A 17,565-nucleotide genomic window follows, 5' to 3' on the forward strand; every position below is an offset into this window, starting at 1 on the left:
TTTCCTCCTTGTTTTAAAACCAGTAAAATGCCAATAGAGTTTTATTTGTTTATGTATCATAAAAGCTCTAGCAGTAACTTCTAGAAGTTAGGGGAAAACAGAACAGTGTTAAAACCTCATTAAAATAGTCACATGGTACTCTTTCCCACTTACTAATGATAGGTCTGCCAGGTTTTGCACTCATCCTGTTATTTAACATGTCATTAAGTGGTTTTTAATATCATGGTCTCTTTTTTGAACATGGAGGGAGATCCTTCAACACCAGATTACTGAATCACTAAGTTGAGCAAGAAAACTATTGACTTTACTTGCCTACAATGGGAGAGTCTCTTGAGAATCACTATGAAAACACCCTCACAGCTCCACAGTTACAGCTGAGATTTCCATTTAGAAAAATTGCTAATCTTTCACATTTAAGAGATGTACTTTTATTTCACACAGTAATTCTTCCCAAAAGACTTTTCTGTATTTTTTTAAGATTAGTTGACTAGCAGATAACTTTCTTAAATGACCTCTTTTGAAAGCTTTTCCCCAAACCATAGTCCTTACAAACAAGCTTCACTGTGAAAAAGATTCCACATTTACACTGGACCAAAGAGGGAGTCGTGCTAGTCTATATACAATCACAACAAAAAAGCAGTGAAGTAGCACTTTAAAGACTAGCAAAATAATTTATTAGGTGAGCTTGTGTGCGACAGACCCACTTCTTCAGACCATAGTCATACCAAAACAGACTCAAATATTTAAGGCACAGAGAACCAAACACACTAATCAAGGAGGACAGATCAGGAAAAAAAAAAAAAAAAAAAAAAAACCACCAAAAAGGATCCAGGTGAGCAAATCAGAGAGTAGAGGGATGGAAGGGGCGGGGGAAGGTCAAGAATTAGATTAAGCTAAGTATGCAAACGAGCCCCTATAGTGACTCAGAAAATTCCCATCCCAGTTCAAACCACGTGTTAATATGCTCAATTTGAATATAAAAAGAGACAGCTCACCTGTCTCCCTTTCAAGGGTGGTGTAAAATTTTTTCCTCAGTAACACACAACTCTTAAGTCATTAACAGAATGGTCCACTCCATTAAAATGTTGACTAACTAGTCTGTGGATCTGGAGTGTTTTTATTTCTGTTTTGTGCCCATTAACTGTTTGTCTAAGGGAGTTAAAAGTCTGTCCAACGTACAAAGCATCTGGGCATTGTTGGCATGTGCTGGCATGTATGATGTTAGCTGAGGAACATGAGAATGTGCCTGTGATTCTGTGAATAATCTGGTTAGGTCCAGTGACAGTATTTCCAGAAAAGATACGTGGACAAAGCTGGCAGTGGGCTTTGTTGCAAGAAAAGGACTGGTATTCATGGGGTATAGGCTGTGGCTGATGGTGAGGATCCTCATAAGGTTGAGAGGTTGTCTGTAGGAGAGAACAGGCACATCACCTAGGGCCTTCTGGAGTGTGGCATCCTGATTAAGGATAGGTTGTAGGTGTTTAATAATTCATTGCAGTGGTTTGAGTTGGGGGCTGTAGATGATGACCAGTGGTGTTTTGTTCTTGGCTTTTTTGGGCTTATCTTGGAGTAGCTGGTCCCTGGGTATTCATTTGGCCCTGCTGATTTGCTTTTTTTTCTCTCTTCTCGTGGGTAATTCAGGTTTATGAATATTTGGTAAAGACCTTGTAGTTTTTGGTCTCTGTCAGCTGGATCAGAGCAAATGAGATTGCACTTAAGGGCTTTACTGTAAACAATGGATCTAGTTACGTGTGCGGGATGGAAGCTAGAAGGGTGTAGGTAAGTATAGTGATCAGTGGGTTTCCGGTACAGTGTGGTACCACTTCGGCCATTCTTGATTTGTACTGTAGTGTCCAGGAAACGTATCTCATGCATGGAATAAATCGAGGCATACGTTGATGGTGGGGTGCACATTGTTGAAGTCTCTGTGGAATTCTTCTAGAGTCTCTATACCATGGGTCCAAATCAAAAGATGTCATCAATGTATCTTATGCAGAGGAGGAGTAATAGGGGACGAGAGCTGAGGAATCGTCGTTCCAGGTCAGCCGTAAATGTATTATCATATTGTGGGGCCATGCAGGTGCCCATAGAAGGTCCACTAATCTGGAGGTATAAGTTGTCCCCAAATGAGAAATAATTGTGGGTGAGAAAGTTACAGAGGTCAGACACCAGATTGTCTGTGGTGACATCTGATTCACTCACCTTGATCGTTTTTTTCTGATTTGTCCTCCTTGATTACTGTTTCTGGTTCTCTGTGCCTTAAATATTGAGTCTGTTCTGGTATGGCTATGGTCTCAATAGGTGGGTTTGTCCCGTGAAAGCTCACCTAATAAATTATTTTGTTAGTCTTTAAAATGCTACTTGACTGCTTTTTTTGTTTTGATAGTATATAGATTAGCACAGCTCCCGCTGTTACTATTCAACATGCAAGGCACTACATTTAGCCGTCTGGAATGAAGATCCATCAGCTACATGAAAAAAATTCGCCCAGATCCAGACAGACATCATCTTCCTCTCCAAATGCAAGAAAATGGACATTGTACCCAAGGGACTGACAGTGAAAAACCCATTACAATCAACAAACAACACCGGTGGAACCACTTGATCAAAATCCTTTACAACAAACAAAAGAAGAAGAAGATTAAAAATGAACTCTCTGAACTTGAAATCATCATCAACAATCAGGCATCCATGCAAGACCCCACAGAACGAGGCTTCACCTGTGCTGGGCAAGAAGTTCATAAACACTTCCACTTTCTACAAAAAAGAAAAGAGAATAAAATTTTCTACATTACTTCATACTTCAAGGTACTTCAACCACAATAACAACAGCTCAACTAAAAATACTGTTAACCTTTCCAACTACCAACTAAGCTCAGAAGAAGAGTCACTCTTATCCCAGGGTCTTGCCTGCCGCCCTACTTCCTCTACGAACTTAATACAATTCTGTGGTGACCCTGAAAGCCTTCTTTCGCCACCTCTGTCTAAAGGAATTTTTCCAGCACATGTATGACCACTCTGACTCTCTCTATCCCCCCACCACCAAACAACAAAAGAAGAACTCTATGTGGACTCCCCTGAAGGTCATAGTGAAATTCTGGATTTCTACATACAATGCTTCCGCAACCATGCTCAGGCTGACATTATACACAAACAATGCCGAATGAGACACAATCTCAACTATGCTGAATGCCATGCTATCCAGAGTCTCAAAAATAACTCAGACATTATAATCAAACCAGCTGACAAAGGGGGTGCTGTTGTCATCATGAGTAAGTCAGACTATGAACAGGAGGCAGCCAGACAACTCTTCAACACCACATTTTACAGACCTCTCTCCAGTGATCCACTTTGGCATTCCAAAGGAAATTACAACTATCACCTAAGGAAATCACTGCTGCTACTCGGGACCTTATTCACTCAGACACACCATCTGAGCCCCAGCCTGGATTATTTTATTTACTTCCCAAAATCCACAAACCTGGAAACCCCAGATGACCTATCATTTTGGGTATTTGCACCCTTACCACCCGACTATCCAGTTATGTGGACTCTCTCCTCAAACCCTATGCCGCCAACACTCCCAGCTATCTCTGAGATACCACCAACTTCCTGAGAAAATTACAAAACATCAGCAAAGTTCCTGATAATGCCATCCTTGCCACAATGGATATAAAGAGGCTCTGTACACTAATACTCCACACAAAGACGGATTACAAGCAATCGGGAATACCATCCCTGATGTCACCACAGGCAATCTGATGTCTGACCTCTAACTTTGTTCTCACCCACAATTATTTCTGATTTGGGGAAAACTTACACCTCCAGATTAGTGGAACTGCTATGGGCACCCGCATGGCCCCACAACATGCTAATACATTTATGGCTGACCTGGAACAATGGATTCCTCAGCTCTCATCCCCCATTATCCCTCCTCTACTTAAGATACATAGTGAAATTCTTCTAGAGTCTCTATACCATGGGTCCAAATCAAAGATGTCAGAGACTTCAACAACCTGCACCCCACCATCAACTTATGCCTCAATTATTCCAAGCAAGAGATACATTTCCTGGACACTAAAGTACAAATCAAGGATGGCCTGATCAGTACCACACTCTACCGGAAACCCACTGATGACTATACTTACCTACACCCTCCTAGCTTCCATCCTGAACACATAACTAGATCCATTGTTTACAGTAAAGCCCTTAGGTACAATCGCATTTGCTCTGATCCAACTGACAGAGACCAAAAACTACAAGATCTTTACCAAATATTCATAAACCTGAATTACCCCCGAGGACAAATAAAAAGACAAACAGAGGGCCAGACAAATACCCAGAGACCAGCTACTCCAAGATAGGCTCAAAAAAGCCAAAAACAGAACACCACTGGTCATCACCTACAGCCCTCTACTCAAACCACTGCAATGAATTATTAAAGACCTACAAACTATCCTTAATCAGGATGCTGCACTCCAGAAGGCCCTAGGTGACATGCCTGTTCTCTCCTACAGAAAACCTCTCAACTTTATAAGGATCCTCAAAAGCCACAGTCTGTACCCCATGAATACCAGTTCTGGAACCTTTTCATGCGACAAAGCCCACTGCCAGCTTTGTCCACGTATCTTTTCTGGAAAATACCGTCACTGGACCTGACCAGGTTATTCACAGAATCACGGGTACATTCTCATGTTCCCCAACACACACCATATATGCCAGCACGTGCCAACAATACCCAGATGCTTTGTACATTGGACAAACTTCTAACTCCCTTAGACAAAGAGTTTATGGGCACAAAAACAAATAAAAACACTCCAGAACCACAGACTAGTTAGTCAACATTTTAATGGAGTGGGCCATTCTGTTAATGACTTACGAGTTGCGTGTTACTGAAGAAAAATTTTTGCACCCCTCTTGAAAGGGAGACAGCCGAGCTGTCTTGTGTATTCAAACTCAACATATTAACACATGATTTGAACTGGGATGGGAGTTTTCTGAGTCACTATAGGGGCTCGTTTGCATACTTGGCTTAATCTAATTCTTGACCTTCCCGCCCCGCTTCTACCCCTCTACTCTCGATTTGTTCACATTGATCATTTTTTTCTGATTTGTCCTCCTTGATTAGCGTTTTCGGTTCTCCGTGCCTTAAATATTGAGTCTGTTCTGGTATGGCTATGGTCTGAAGAAGTGGGTCTGTCCCACGAAAGCTCACCTAATAAATTGTTTTGTTGAAGTGCTACTTGACTGCTTTTTTGTTTTGACACACTGGAACAAAGTTACTATTCTAGTCTTGTTTACCTTAACCTCACTGATCTCTACATAGACATGCTAACAGCATTACTGAAGTTCTTCCTGCTTCTATTCCTTAAAGCTTCTAAGCATGCCTTCCTGAGCTCTCATATACCTCTGAAATTGCAATTGTGAGGGGTGCCAAGTTTATAGTAGTACTGTAAGCCAGCTGTATGAGTAGCAGCACGCACCGAGTGGTACTGAAGGACTAGCTGGGAGAGGTTATCCTCTCCTGCCCTGCTCCTTCTGCCTTGAACCCTTGCCCCTTCTAGGGACCCACATCCAACCCTGCCCACCTCAACCAGGGCCCAGCAAAGTATACTGAGCATCAAATCTGCCTCTGAGCATTAAAACAGCAACAGAAATCTAAGCAGTATGGGAGTACAGTATGGGTTGTAAGAGTTAAGTAGTAAAGTCAGAGCAACAGCTTGGCAATTGAATTGCTTTTAAATTTGTCAACTACGCAGTCATGAAGAGTATATGACCATGCCAATGTTAGATTAAGTAACAGCTGTATATCATTTGCAGAGTAATTATTTTTCCTAATCAGTGTCCTCAGAATTTCTACTTTTAAGAAAACTAGTGTGACATCAATCTAACTCAAAAGAATGGCAACAAGTGTCATCACCAAATTAATTTTTTTAAACAGCAATGAGTCAAGAAATCTTGTATTAAAATACCACATGGACACTTATCCACCCACTTCCTTACTGAAGAGCTGGTATATCCACTAGCTGTAAAGCAATTTTTATAACTTTCTGTATTTTCCCCATACAATTACTTTTTATTATAAGATATCTCAAATTCTTGATTTTCTAACAACTTTAGATGTTTAAAAGTATGACAAAATGCTTCTAATCTTCTCTCCATTGTTTTCATTCTGATTTGCATAGTCTCATGATAAATTTAGATAGTAATTAGGAAGAGAAACCCATAACTGACTTTGAATAGTCACATTTTGCTCTTAAGTTAAACTTGAATCTTGCCACGGTGTCTCTCTCAATCCATTACAAATTTCACACCCAAGAGCAAAATTCTCATTAATGTAATATAAAGTATATTAGTATGTAATGTATACTAGACTAGCATGTTTATTTTTAACAAATTTAGCAAAAACGCTCAAGACAGTTTGTATTAAGAAGCTGATGAGGTGGTTTCTTTTGGCTTTTCCTGTCAACAGCAACACCTATATTTTAATAGCAACCAAATATTCATTTGTTAGTATTGACTCAACTCTGTTCTGATAATTCAACATCCTGCACTAGGTTCATTTTCATTATAGTAGTTTAAGTCACAATAACTTACCATCTTCATCCACTGTGAGGTCCACCACTTCTGCCGCATTCTGTCTTAGTGGCTGTATGACGGTGGAAATCCGACTTCGGTTCCGCTGTTCTTGTGATCGAGCAGCATGAGAGCTAGAGTTCTGGCTCCAATGCGATCTTGAATGTCCAAGAGTCGAACGAGACCTGAAGGAGGGGAAATAATGCAGTTACCTGGAGAAATAAACACATACAGTCAGCCTTGCTGGGATTGTTCTTCTCTGAGGCTATGTCTATACTACCCTGGAAGATCGTGTCATTCAGGGTTAATCTTTCACGGTTCAATTTCACGTCTGGTAGGGACATGCAAAACTGACCTATCTGGTGGTGGCATCAACCCCTGTACTCCTCACAAGATGCAAGGAACAAAGGTAGCCACAGGTCAGCTGCAGGAATTAAAAGGAACTTCGAAGGAGCGCTGGCACTTAAGTGCCTGTGGCTGACCTGCAGCTACACAAAGCTGCCACAGGAGAGATTTAGCCTAATGAAGTGCTGCATATACCATCACCTCATTAGTAATCTCCCAACACCCTAATTACCATTCCCACTCCAAAGTTGGGGGCTAGTCTAGACACAGCCTCAGAGATGGAAATTAAGTCTCCTACTCACTATGAATTGGTTCCAAGTGCATTTGTTTGGAATAGTTTGATTTTTTGCCCCATTAAAAGATGTCACTACACCACACACACAAGCAGTCTAATCACTAGTACTACTGAAGCTTTAGCAATAGTGTGTTCTGGCAAACATCCAAACAGGCAGCTTTCAATACCAAGGTCGGACTTCATTAAATCCAATACTGACATCTAATCTGCCTAGAAAGAGTACCACAAGAAGACTAGCTAATATGGACGAGATTAAGGTACACCCTCAAAATGAAACCCTAAGAGTTGTGATTCTCGCTATTTAGAGGTTATCTGCCCTTCATGCAAAGTTAAAAAACAAAGAAGTATCTTTTCCAACCTTCAGTTCACCACACCAGTATTTGTACTAAATTTGTGAAATACTGGACATAACAATGACAGGAACGTACAATGCATGAAAAGATCTTGAACACTATAGAGGTATTATTTTGTATGTTCTATTTACTAATGTTTGAGATTTTGTTTTGAGGATTTTACCTACTATTACAGTATATTCTCGATATATGTGATTTCAAGCTGCGCTTAACTAGCATTAATGTGAGTTAAGCGCAACTCAAAATCCTGTTGCCCCCTGGCCCTGGTTCAAACTCCGCCCCCCCGGCTATGCTCAACATCTGTGGCTGTCTCCAGCTCACCCCCCACCTCCATGCCCAGCTGCAGCTCAACCCTCCCCTGCCCCCAGCCCCAGTTCAAACACCCTGCCAGGCTCTCCCCGCCAACCACCCCCGCGACCAGTTCCAGTACAACACTCCAACACCCCCACAACCCTGGTTGAAACTCGGCAGCCCTGATTCACCACCTGAGCACAGCTCCAACTCAACCCTCCCTCCCTGCCCCCCCCCCCCCCAGTTCAACTCCTCCCCATGCAGCTCTGCTTCAAACCCTGCCCCTGGCTCAATCCCCCCCTCCGCAAGCAACCCCAGCTCAACCACGCCCCCCCCAGCTCAACACCCCCTGCCCCAGTTCAAACCACCCACAGCCCAGTTCACCATCTGTACGCGTGGCTCTACCACAACTTCCCCACCCTGGTTCAACTGCCCGCTTGCCCACCCGCTCCACTCAACTCCATCCCCCTGTCCCCACTAACCCACTCCAGCCTTAACCCTCCCACTGACCCACCCCCCAACGCCAGGCTTAGCCCTCCCCAGCTGCACCTCCCTGCCCACCACAGGACTTACCTTTTCAAAAGGAGCTCCAGATGCTTCCCCATCTGCAGAACATGTGTTCCGCCAGGGGAAAAGCCCTCCCCAACTTATGCAAATTCAATTATGTGAGAGTGCCTAGGAATGCAACCCTCCCGTAATTCGAGGCACTACTGTATAGAATTATGTATTTTTAAAGGTAACTCAAATAAACCTCCAGATTTATAACCCATTCAGATATGTGCTATTATTTACTTCTCCAGAGATAATTCAGAAGTATGCCTCACATAACTTGAACAGGGGTAATAAGTGCAAGTGTAAACCATGGAAACCACTTGTTTTCTTTTTCCAGGCTGAAATGTTACACCCAGTAAATTCAATCCATCCATTCACAAGTTAAACACCTAGAAAAAAAATCTGTTAAGATGGAGTTAAGGCTGACAGAACATAATAGTTATTGAACAGGACATTAGAAGAAGGTTGCATTTTCCAAAATGTAAGCATTAGAAACCTATGAAATTCTGCTGTCTGGGTCTAAAGATTTAAAAATACAGGCATGCACAAACAACATATTCTAAAAGGATCTTAATTCTACCTGCTTATGTCAGTCTCCTCTTCACTCATTTATTTCAAACTACTTTTTAAAATAGGCTATTTGGAGATGTAGACTAATAAAGGACTAGATATCTGAAGTCTGAAAAAGCCATCATACTGGTACAGTGAAACTCATCTCTACCAACCTGACATTATCATCCTTCACAAGTGCTTAATACAATCTCCAACCTACAACTCCAGACAAATTTTCTTCCACCCAAAACATGCCTACAGTTTACAAGTGGGACACAGAATGCTGGTTTCACTCATATGACAGAGTCCAATAGTTTGGCCTATTTCCGCCACAATTTCATAGTGCTTTTGAGAGTCAGTATGTCAGCTCTATAATCAGGGACACTATAATTGATGACACACGGAATCAAAGAATTTGTAGTGACTAGCTTATGTATATTATTCATCTAAATTGGCAATTTTATGCCTTAGTGTACTTTATACGCCCATAAAGGAAGATGAAATTGGTACAGCCATCAACCAACAATCTAGTTTCTGTTGTTGGTGACAACATACTACTATTAATGAATATGTCTCAGAGCAGCTTCTCTCATGGGAAGTCCAGTGGAGCAATTAAGATACTTTGGAAAACACCTTCCATATGATTTGTTTGCTTCAACCCCTGCTAGCCACAGACACCACTTCCGGAGAGGAGAAATAAGGCTGTAGCCCTCCTGAAATCTGCAGTTGTAGGGCTCCACTCCTGCAGATCTTTCGATTGCTACAAGACAGCATATCTGGGAGATATAGGGTAGACCTAGATAAGATAAGGTCATTTGCTAATCACACTGATAAACCTCTCTCTCATGAGTCTCAGCTCACTTCACACTAACTGCTCCCTCTCACCTGTTAATTTAAAAATTTAAAATTCCCGTCAACCTTTAACTTTTAGCCTCACTTACAACTGTTAAATATCTGAAGACCCCAGAGTTCAATGTCAGTTGTGGGCACTTACTTCCTCAGTAATATTTACAACTGATTTTCTAAACTGGAAAATGCTGGCTTTAAACCCTTAAGAAGCCCACCAGGAATAGACACACAATGGAATGCTGGCAATGCTACACCATGATCAGTCTCCTGCCTTATCTCATGCTTCAAACCACGACTTCTGTAGACTGAGTTCTGACATTAAGACTTCTTCCTGGAAGCATGAAAACTTTTATACCACAGATTAATCTTCTCTGGTACTAAATAAATCCTGACAGACTTTGTATGTTTCTTATTTTCAGAGAAGCCTCAGTATTTTTACCGAATCATTATTCTGACATTAGAGCTAGAGTGTGAATATGATATGAAAAGGTCCTTTGTATTTACGCTGCCCAGAGGGCTAATTTGTGGTGGCATGGCAGAACAACACTGAATCATATATTTGTAAGATTCAAGGTTTTGTTTTGCTCAACAGTTATGTGACAGGGCAGCATAACAAAAAAGATTTCTCTAAAATATTTGATTTTAAGAATCTGATCTGTCATTTGATACAAGGAAAGCAGACGCTATAAAGCTAGACATTCTGGGACGGCTTAGGTTGGGCTTGGAGAAATGCCACTCAATGAGCTAGGTGCTACTGTACCTTTTTGCCTCCACAAAAATGCTCCCCTGAACTTCTACAAATTTTCTATCAGCTTAGCCAATATACTGGAGTCTATGAATCCAATGATCATCTAGAATTTCAAGCAGCTCACTAATTAGCAAGCAATGACCATATTTTTATTGAACTGAAATGTAGGAAACATTTATCCAACTGATAATCCATAATGTGACGGGAACTCACCAATGCCTGATGCAAATTTTATTGGCAGTCTTACAGGCATGATAGATTGGTAGAAGGGAACTGCAGACATGATATATTTGATTTTAGTAGGGTTTTTTGCACAGTCCCACATGACAGTCTCATAAGGAAACTGACGACATGCAGACTAGATTAAATTACTATGAGTTGGTTGCAAAAGAACAGTTATCTGGTTCCAACACGGAATGCTTCTAGTGGGCTCCCAGAGGAGTCTTGTATTAAATATATGTGTTAATTACTTGGATAATGAAGTGGAGAACGTGTGTCTAAAACCTGCAGATGACACCAAACTAAGAGGGGTTGTTAGCACTTTGGAAGAAAAGATTACGATTCAAGATGACTGACAAATGGGAGAAATGGTCTGAAGTCCGCACATATTGTACAGTACTACATTTAGGAAGGAACAAACCAAAGACATGACTACAAAATGGGAAATAACTAGCTAGGTCATGAACTTTCATGGGTAAGGCCCACTAATTTGTCAGACTCTAAGGCACTTCAGGACTGCTTGCTATTTGTAAAGCTATAGACTAATGCATCTATCCATCTGAGACTACTGAGGCAATAGTACAGATAAAGAAGATCAGTGATTACAGTGGATCACAACTTGAATATGAACCAACAACCCAATAGAGTTGGGTGGAAAAAGTTAATATTCCGGATTATAACAACAGAAACGAAGCATGTAAGACAACACAGGTAACTCTATAGCTCTGCTCAGTCCTGGTGAGGCCTCCTCAGGAGTATTATGTCCAGTTTTGGGCAAACAAATTGGAGAGAGGACAGTAACAAAAATATTAAGAGGTTCAGAAAACTTGCTTTTTTAGAAAAGGTTTAAAGACACGTTCACTCTTCTATTGGATAACACAGATCAACTGTTCTCCATGTCCACTGACAGTATGACAGGAAGTTATCTACAGTAAGGAAGCTTCAGGTCATATATGAAGAAAAGCTTCCTAACTAAGGATAGTTACTATTGGAGAAGGCTACCAAGAGGACTGTTGAGTCCCTGTCACCGGAGGTTTCTACAAAATAAAGTTAAACACCTGTCTGGTGTCCTAGTAATACTTAATCTTACCTACAAAAAGGTGCCTAAATTAGCTGCCGTCTCAAGCTCCCGTCCAGACCTATATTTTAAATAGGATTTTATCTTCATTTCTTCCCATGTACAAATTAGATGTATCCATGGTGACTCCCTGGGAATATAAATAGAAAACTTTCCACACTACCAGCCTCTACTTTGAGCCCATGCCTTTCAATGTGCTGTACTCTTACTTTAGCATATGCATCTTGCCTATCTGAAAGTAAAAGTTTACCGAGTTCTGCAAAATTCAATAATACATACAAAAGAGAAGGTATACTGAAGAATTAGAGAAGACAGAAAACATGAAAATACAATGATGTATCACTTAGAGGTCCATATAAAAGCAATCAAGAGAATAAATAGACTCCATTAATTGTTTGTCAGAGCATCTACTTCATACATTTTGAAGAGGACATCAGGAGTTACCCTCTCCCAGGAAGGAAACTAGATTAGTTCAGCACTGTTTGTTCCTGACAAATACCCATTGGCCACTCCTTATCTTCCAAGTTTGAACAAAATGATTGTTTGAACAATCTGGAACAATTCAGGAAAAGAATATTAAAGTTAGCCTGAGTGATCTACAGTAAAGTCATACCTAGCAGCCCTGGGACTGGGAAACTGGGACTGGGAAATTGCTGGATATTCAAACATTCTGGATTATAGTGAGGTATACCTGGCGATGCATAACACTAAAGAAAAACAAGATTAGATATTAAGCAAACAAAAATGTGTGCAGACTACTTTATCTATCAACAACAGTAGTTCTGTACCCTATAAACTTGTACTATATTTGTCGTATTTATTTGTATTTACTTTTGCTACACTGTACTTAATGGAAATATAAGTAAATTTTACCTATGGTTAAAATGCTGGTTATTTTAGAGTTCCGAATAATAGAAGACTGTATATGAAAGTTTGCTGTAATACCAAACTCCTCATTTCCCCCTTCTTGAAAGCAGATACCAGGTTTATACTTCTTCAGGATGCCCCTGGATTTAATCTGTCCTCCGTTTCTCAAACATAATCACTAATGCTTCAGATTTGCTTCTGCTAGTTCCTTAAGTATCTAAGGGGGAGTTTAGAGAAACTAAACAAACATCAAGACTGTCTTAGAAGTGGTTCAGCCCTCACCGAACTCAATTAAGAATCTGAATAAATGTACATTAAAAAAACCTATAACTGTTAGCTACAGATAAGGTACTGTCCTTGTTACTAAAGAGTTACTTGGATATAGTGTGAATGTGCAAGCAGAAGAAAATCCCTGTAAGCCAGACAGACCACTCTCAATTCCAGAGGCTGCCTGCAAATGGTTCCCCTCATGAGGTCCAACAGCCTTGCACAGTATGGTGGTTCAGAGGAGCAATGCAGCCCAGAAAGTCTGTTACAATGGTTGTGCTAGGGGCAAGAGTAACGAAAGGGACTCCACTCAGACTCATTCTGGATTTGACCACCAGGTGAGAAAAGCAATGACCCTGGAGGGAACAGTCACTCCGCAATTGGTATAGCCCTGGTCTGATGACTAACTGGATCCAAGGCTGTAGGCAGTGCAGATAAAGTCTGGTTTATTATGTCACATAAGCACATGAGGATAAGTAGAGAAAGACATCCTTTGGCCATACATTTTGGTTTCTCAGATTCCTTATCTGCCGGACTCTTTTTATGGAGAAAAAAAAAAAAAAAAAAAACTCTTGCTGAAACTGAAATGTCACTCCAATAAACTTTTTCCTTTGATCACAGGCTACAATATGCAGCAGAAACAAAGCTGCTAACTTGACTTTGCAGTTGGAACAAACTTCTTGGAGCTTGTCATCTAAATACAGGAAAACTATAATCGCCTGACAGCTCATTTGGGCTGCCACCATTAAGAAAAGCACCTTCATGAATATCCTCGGCATCACCGCTAGTACAAAGGAAATTATTCTGAACTGGTAATGCTCCTGACCTACCAGGAACGAGAAACATTTTATATGTCTATATGAAAATAGGCTGATAGCCACAAACTAAGTTCCATCCTGCAGGGAAGGGATTGTTAACGTAGTGTAATCATTCTGACTTTTGTACAGAGATATCCATTTGAAAGGAAAGAATGTTTTACCATAAGTACTAAAAATATGAGGAAGAGAACCACCTTCCTTGCTAGTGAGATGGTACTTCTATTTTCCCCTCATTAGAGAAGAAAGGATCTGCCTCCGAGCAGACAGACAATCCCACAGGAATTCAATGGCATAACCACGATGGAGGATTTCTAGAACCCACTTGTCTGTCATGATTTAATCGCACAATTGCAGTGAAAAGTATGAAAGGGCCCTCAAAATGGAAGCAATAAAGGTGGTTGACATCAATAAGTTATTCAGTTTTCAACCAAGACATGAAAAAGTAGCACTTAATGGATGGAGGTAATGGCAGCAAAGGGAGCTGAAAATAGAGGCCCTTGTACTAGTGATAGAATGGTTTTGAATGAGGAAGGCTTAGCCTAAATACCTTCCACTGGTGTTTTGTTTTCTTTGGGACTGGGATGTAGATTCCAAGAGAGTGGAGGATTACTCCAGGGCAGGGTTTCCCAATCTATGGGTTGTGACCCAAACATGTGGGTCATAATTACATTTGGAAAGGGTCACCAGCTTGGCTGGGCTATGTGGCTCTGAAGGAGCCTTTCATGCTGACTGAAGTAGTGCTCAACTTCTTAACTGGTTTAACAGCACTTACCGGCCAGGGCTCTGAGTGTGACTCCTCTAGCTGCCTGCAGCCCCTGGATGCGACTCCCCCTCCAGTCTCAGAGTGTGAGGATGAGTCTCTTTCCCCCACCACAACTCAAATTATAATAAATGCAGTGTCATTTTATTACTAATGTATCGTCCCCTTGTCTACAAAATAACTACTATAAATACACAAACAGCAGGGGGCGCAATTTTATATTCTTGCCTCACGTGCAAAATTAGATAGTCACAGCACTGCCTTTTCTATCCTCAGTCTGGAGCATAACAGTAACTGCAAACGTACAGGACAACGGACGCTACTTACTAAGCATATCCAGCCATGGGTGCACGGCATGCATACCCACATGAGGACTACACACTGGCACCGCACCAGGACTCAAAGAACCTAGTGCCTCAGATGGCAATGAGAACAAAACAGCTGCTGGTAGTGCCTGAAGTGCGAGGTTAAAGAACTGCAAATCAAGACACTAACTTCTAGAGACAGAGGGTAGGAGAGGCTCTCATTCTAGGAAGAGACACAAAAGCATGGTATCTGGGACCTCGAAGACCCCATTATTTCCAAAAGAGGCATCTTACAAAATTCTATCACAAATGGGCACAAGTAAAAAATATCTACTCACAAACCTATTATATCTTAAGTGAAGTTATCTATTCCCCTTCAGACATGTAATAACCAAAGGACTCTTCCTGCTGTGCTGTGAGCTAGAAAAGAACAAAGAACAATCTTGGTCTAAAGGATGGTTGGGGAAGCGACTGTAGCTAGGATTCTATAGGCCATAAACCCCAGGAAAGCACTCACTGCCAACCATGTAGAAGGTACCACCTCTGTATTAAGGGATGGTTTTAATACAGTGGATAGGCGGGGAAGCTGACTAAAACCTGAAGATCCACTGTTAGGGTGTGATTTCTTTTTAAATTGAGAGGAGTAGTGCCTCAACTTCAGGGTTGGCTATGCCAGCATACTTGGTACAGACCATCTGTGCAAAAACAGGCAGTGTTAAGGACAGCAGTACAGATGAGGCTAGCACCACAGTAATTGACTCCAACACACTGTGCTCAGGTAATACCTGCTGCCCCAGCAGAAGATGATTCACTCCCCAAGCCGTACCCACATTCTCAGCATGCTCCCTCAGACAGGTTGCGCACAAAGTCCCCTTAGAACCAAAGAGGTGAAATAACCTAAGGATTTGTTCCTGCTTTTCCCCTATCTGAGGACTTAAAAGTAGGGCTATTAAAACCTGTCTTTAAACCCAAGAATCTTTATAGATGGAGCTCAGCTAGTGGGTCTGCAGGCGACAGATGATACTCCTGCACTGAAGTGAAACTTTTCCAGCAGTGCCTGCCCTCCCCAATTCAGAGACTAACTGCATAGAAAGATCTAGAAAAATCATCTTTAAATGTGACACTCACTTTCAAAGACCTTTTAAAAAAGGATTTCCATACCACACATTTATCAGAGATGTTATTCACCAAAACAAAATGGTGTTTTATACTTATTTATTGAAACTCTCAACCTGCAAGAGTTAAACCCAGGAGACGTAACATCCCTCCCTACACAAGGAAACTCCCAATCAGAGAATAAACAGAAAGTCCACATATTTACAGCGAAGAACAAAGAGGTATGCTTAAAAATGCAGACAGTGAGGAGCTCAGTCTTGCAGCAGTAAGTAGTGGTAGAGAACCGAGGGGCGGAATACTTATGGACAAGCACTCGAGTACTTTAGGTCATATAAGAATGGCCATACTGAGTCAGACCAAAGGTCCATCCAGCCCAGTAGCCTGTCTGCTGACAGTGGCCAGTGTCAGGTGCCCCAGAGGGGGTGGACCAAAACCAATGACCTTGCAATTTGTCACCTGCCATCCATCTCCAGCCTCTGACAATCAGAGGCCAGGGACACCATTCCTACCTTTGCTTAATAGCCTTTCGCGGACCTAACCTCCATGAATTTATCTAGCTCTTTCTTAAATTCTGTTATGGTCCTAGCCTTAACAGTCTCCTCTGGTAAGGAGCTCCACAGGTTAACTATGCGCTGAGTGAAAAAGAACTTTTATTGGTTTTAAACGTGCTACCCATTAATTTCATTTGGTGTCCACTAGTTCTTGTATTATGGGCACAAGTAAATAACTTGTCCTTATTCACCCTCTTCACACCTGTCAATTTTATATACCTCTATCATGTCCCCCCTCAGCCTCCTCTTTTCTAAACTGAAAAGTCCCAATCTTTTTAGCCTCTCCTCATACAGGACCTGTTCCAAGCCCCTAATCATTCTAGTTGTCCTTTTCTGAGCCTTTTGCAGTGCCAGGATTTTTTTAAGGTGAGACCACCACATCTGTACACATTATTCAAGATGGGGGCATACCACAGATTTATATAGGGGCAATAAGATACTCCTTGTCTTATTTTCTACCGCTTTTTTAATACCTAACATCCTATTTGTCTTTTTGACTGCCTCTGCACACTGCGTGGATGTTTTCAAGAAACTATCCACAATAACTCCAAGATCTCTTTGCTGATTAGTTATACCTACATTAGCCCCCCCTCATATTGTAAGTATAGCTGGGGTTACGTTTTCCAATGTGTATTACCTTACACTTATCCACACTAAATTTCATTTGCCATTTTGTTGCCCAATCACTCAGTTTGATGAGATTTTTTGAAGTTCTTCACAGTCTGCCTTTGTCTTGACTATCTTGAATTTTGCCACCTCACTGTTCACCACCTTCTCCCGATCATTTATGAAGAACTTGAACAGGATTGATCCTAGGACTGACCCTTGGGGGACATCACTAGTTACACCCCTCTATTCGGAAAATTTACCATTTATGCCTACCCTCTGCTTCCTGTCTATTAACCAGTTCTCAATCCTTGAAAGGACCTTCCCTCTTATCCCATGACAATTTAATTTACATAAGAGCCTTTGATGAGGTACCTTGTCAAAGGCTTTCTGGAAATCTAAGTATACTATATCCAC

General features: G+C 41.3%; 1 protein-coding gene across 7 annotated transcripts in view; it reads right to left on the reverse strand.

Moving 5' to 3' along the window:
• The window catches only part of RNF111 (ring finger protein 111), a 99,603-nt gene that overhangs the window by 39,174 nt on the left and 42,864 nt on the right, over positions 1–17,565 (reverse strand). For all 7 annotated transcript variants that reach the window (XM_075006791.1, XM_075006793.1, XM_075006790.1 and 4 more), the window contains exon 4: positions 6,598–6,761. In XM_075006791.1, coding sequence (XP_074862892.1) covers positions 6,598–6,761 — 164 coding nt within the window. The remainder of the gene's footprint in view (positions 1–6,597; positions 6,762–17,565) is intronic.

Source organism: Carettochelys insculpta, chromosome 12 (assembly GCF_033958435.1).
Source record: "Carettochelys insculpta isolate YL-2023 chromosome 12, ASM3395843v1, whole genome shotgun sequence".
NCBI classification, from domain to species: domain Eukaryota; kingdom Metazoa; phylum Chordata; order Testudines; family Carettochelyidae; genus Carettochelys; species Carettochelys insculpta.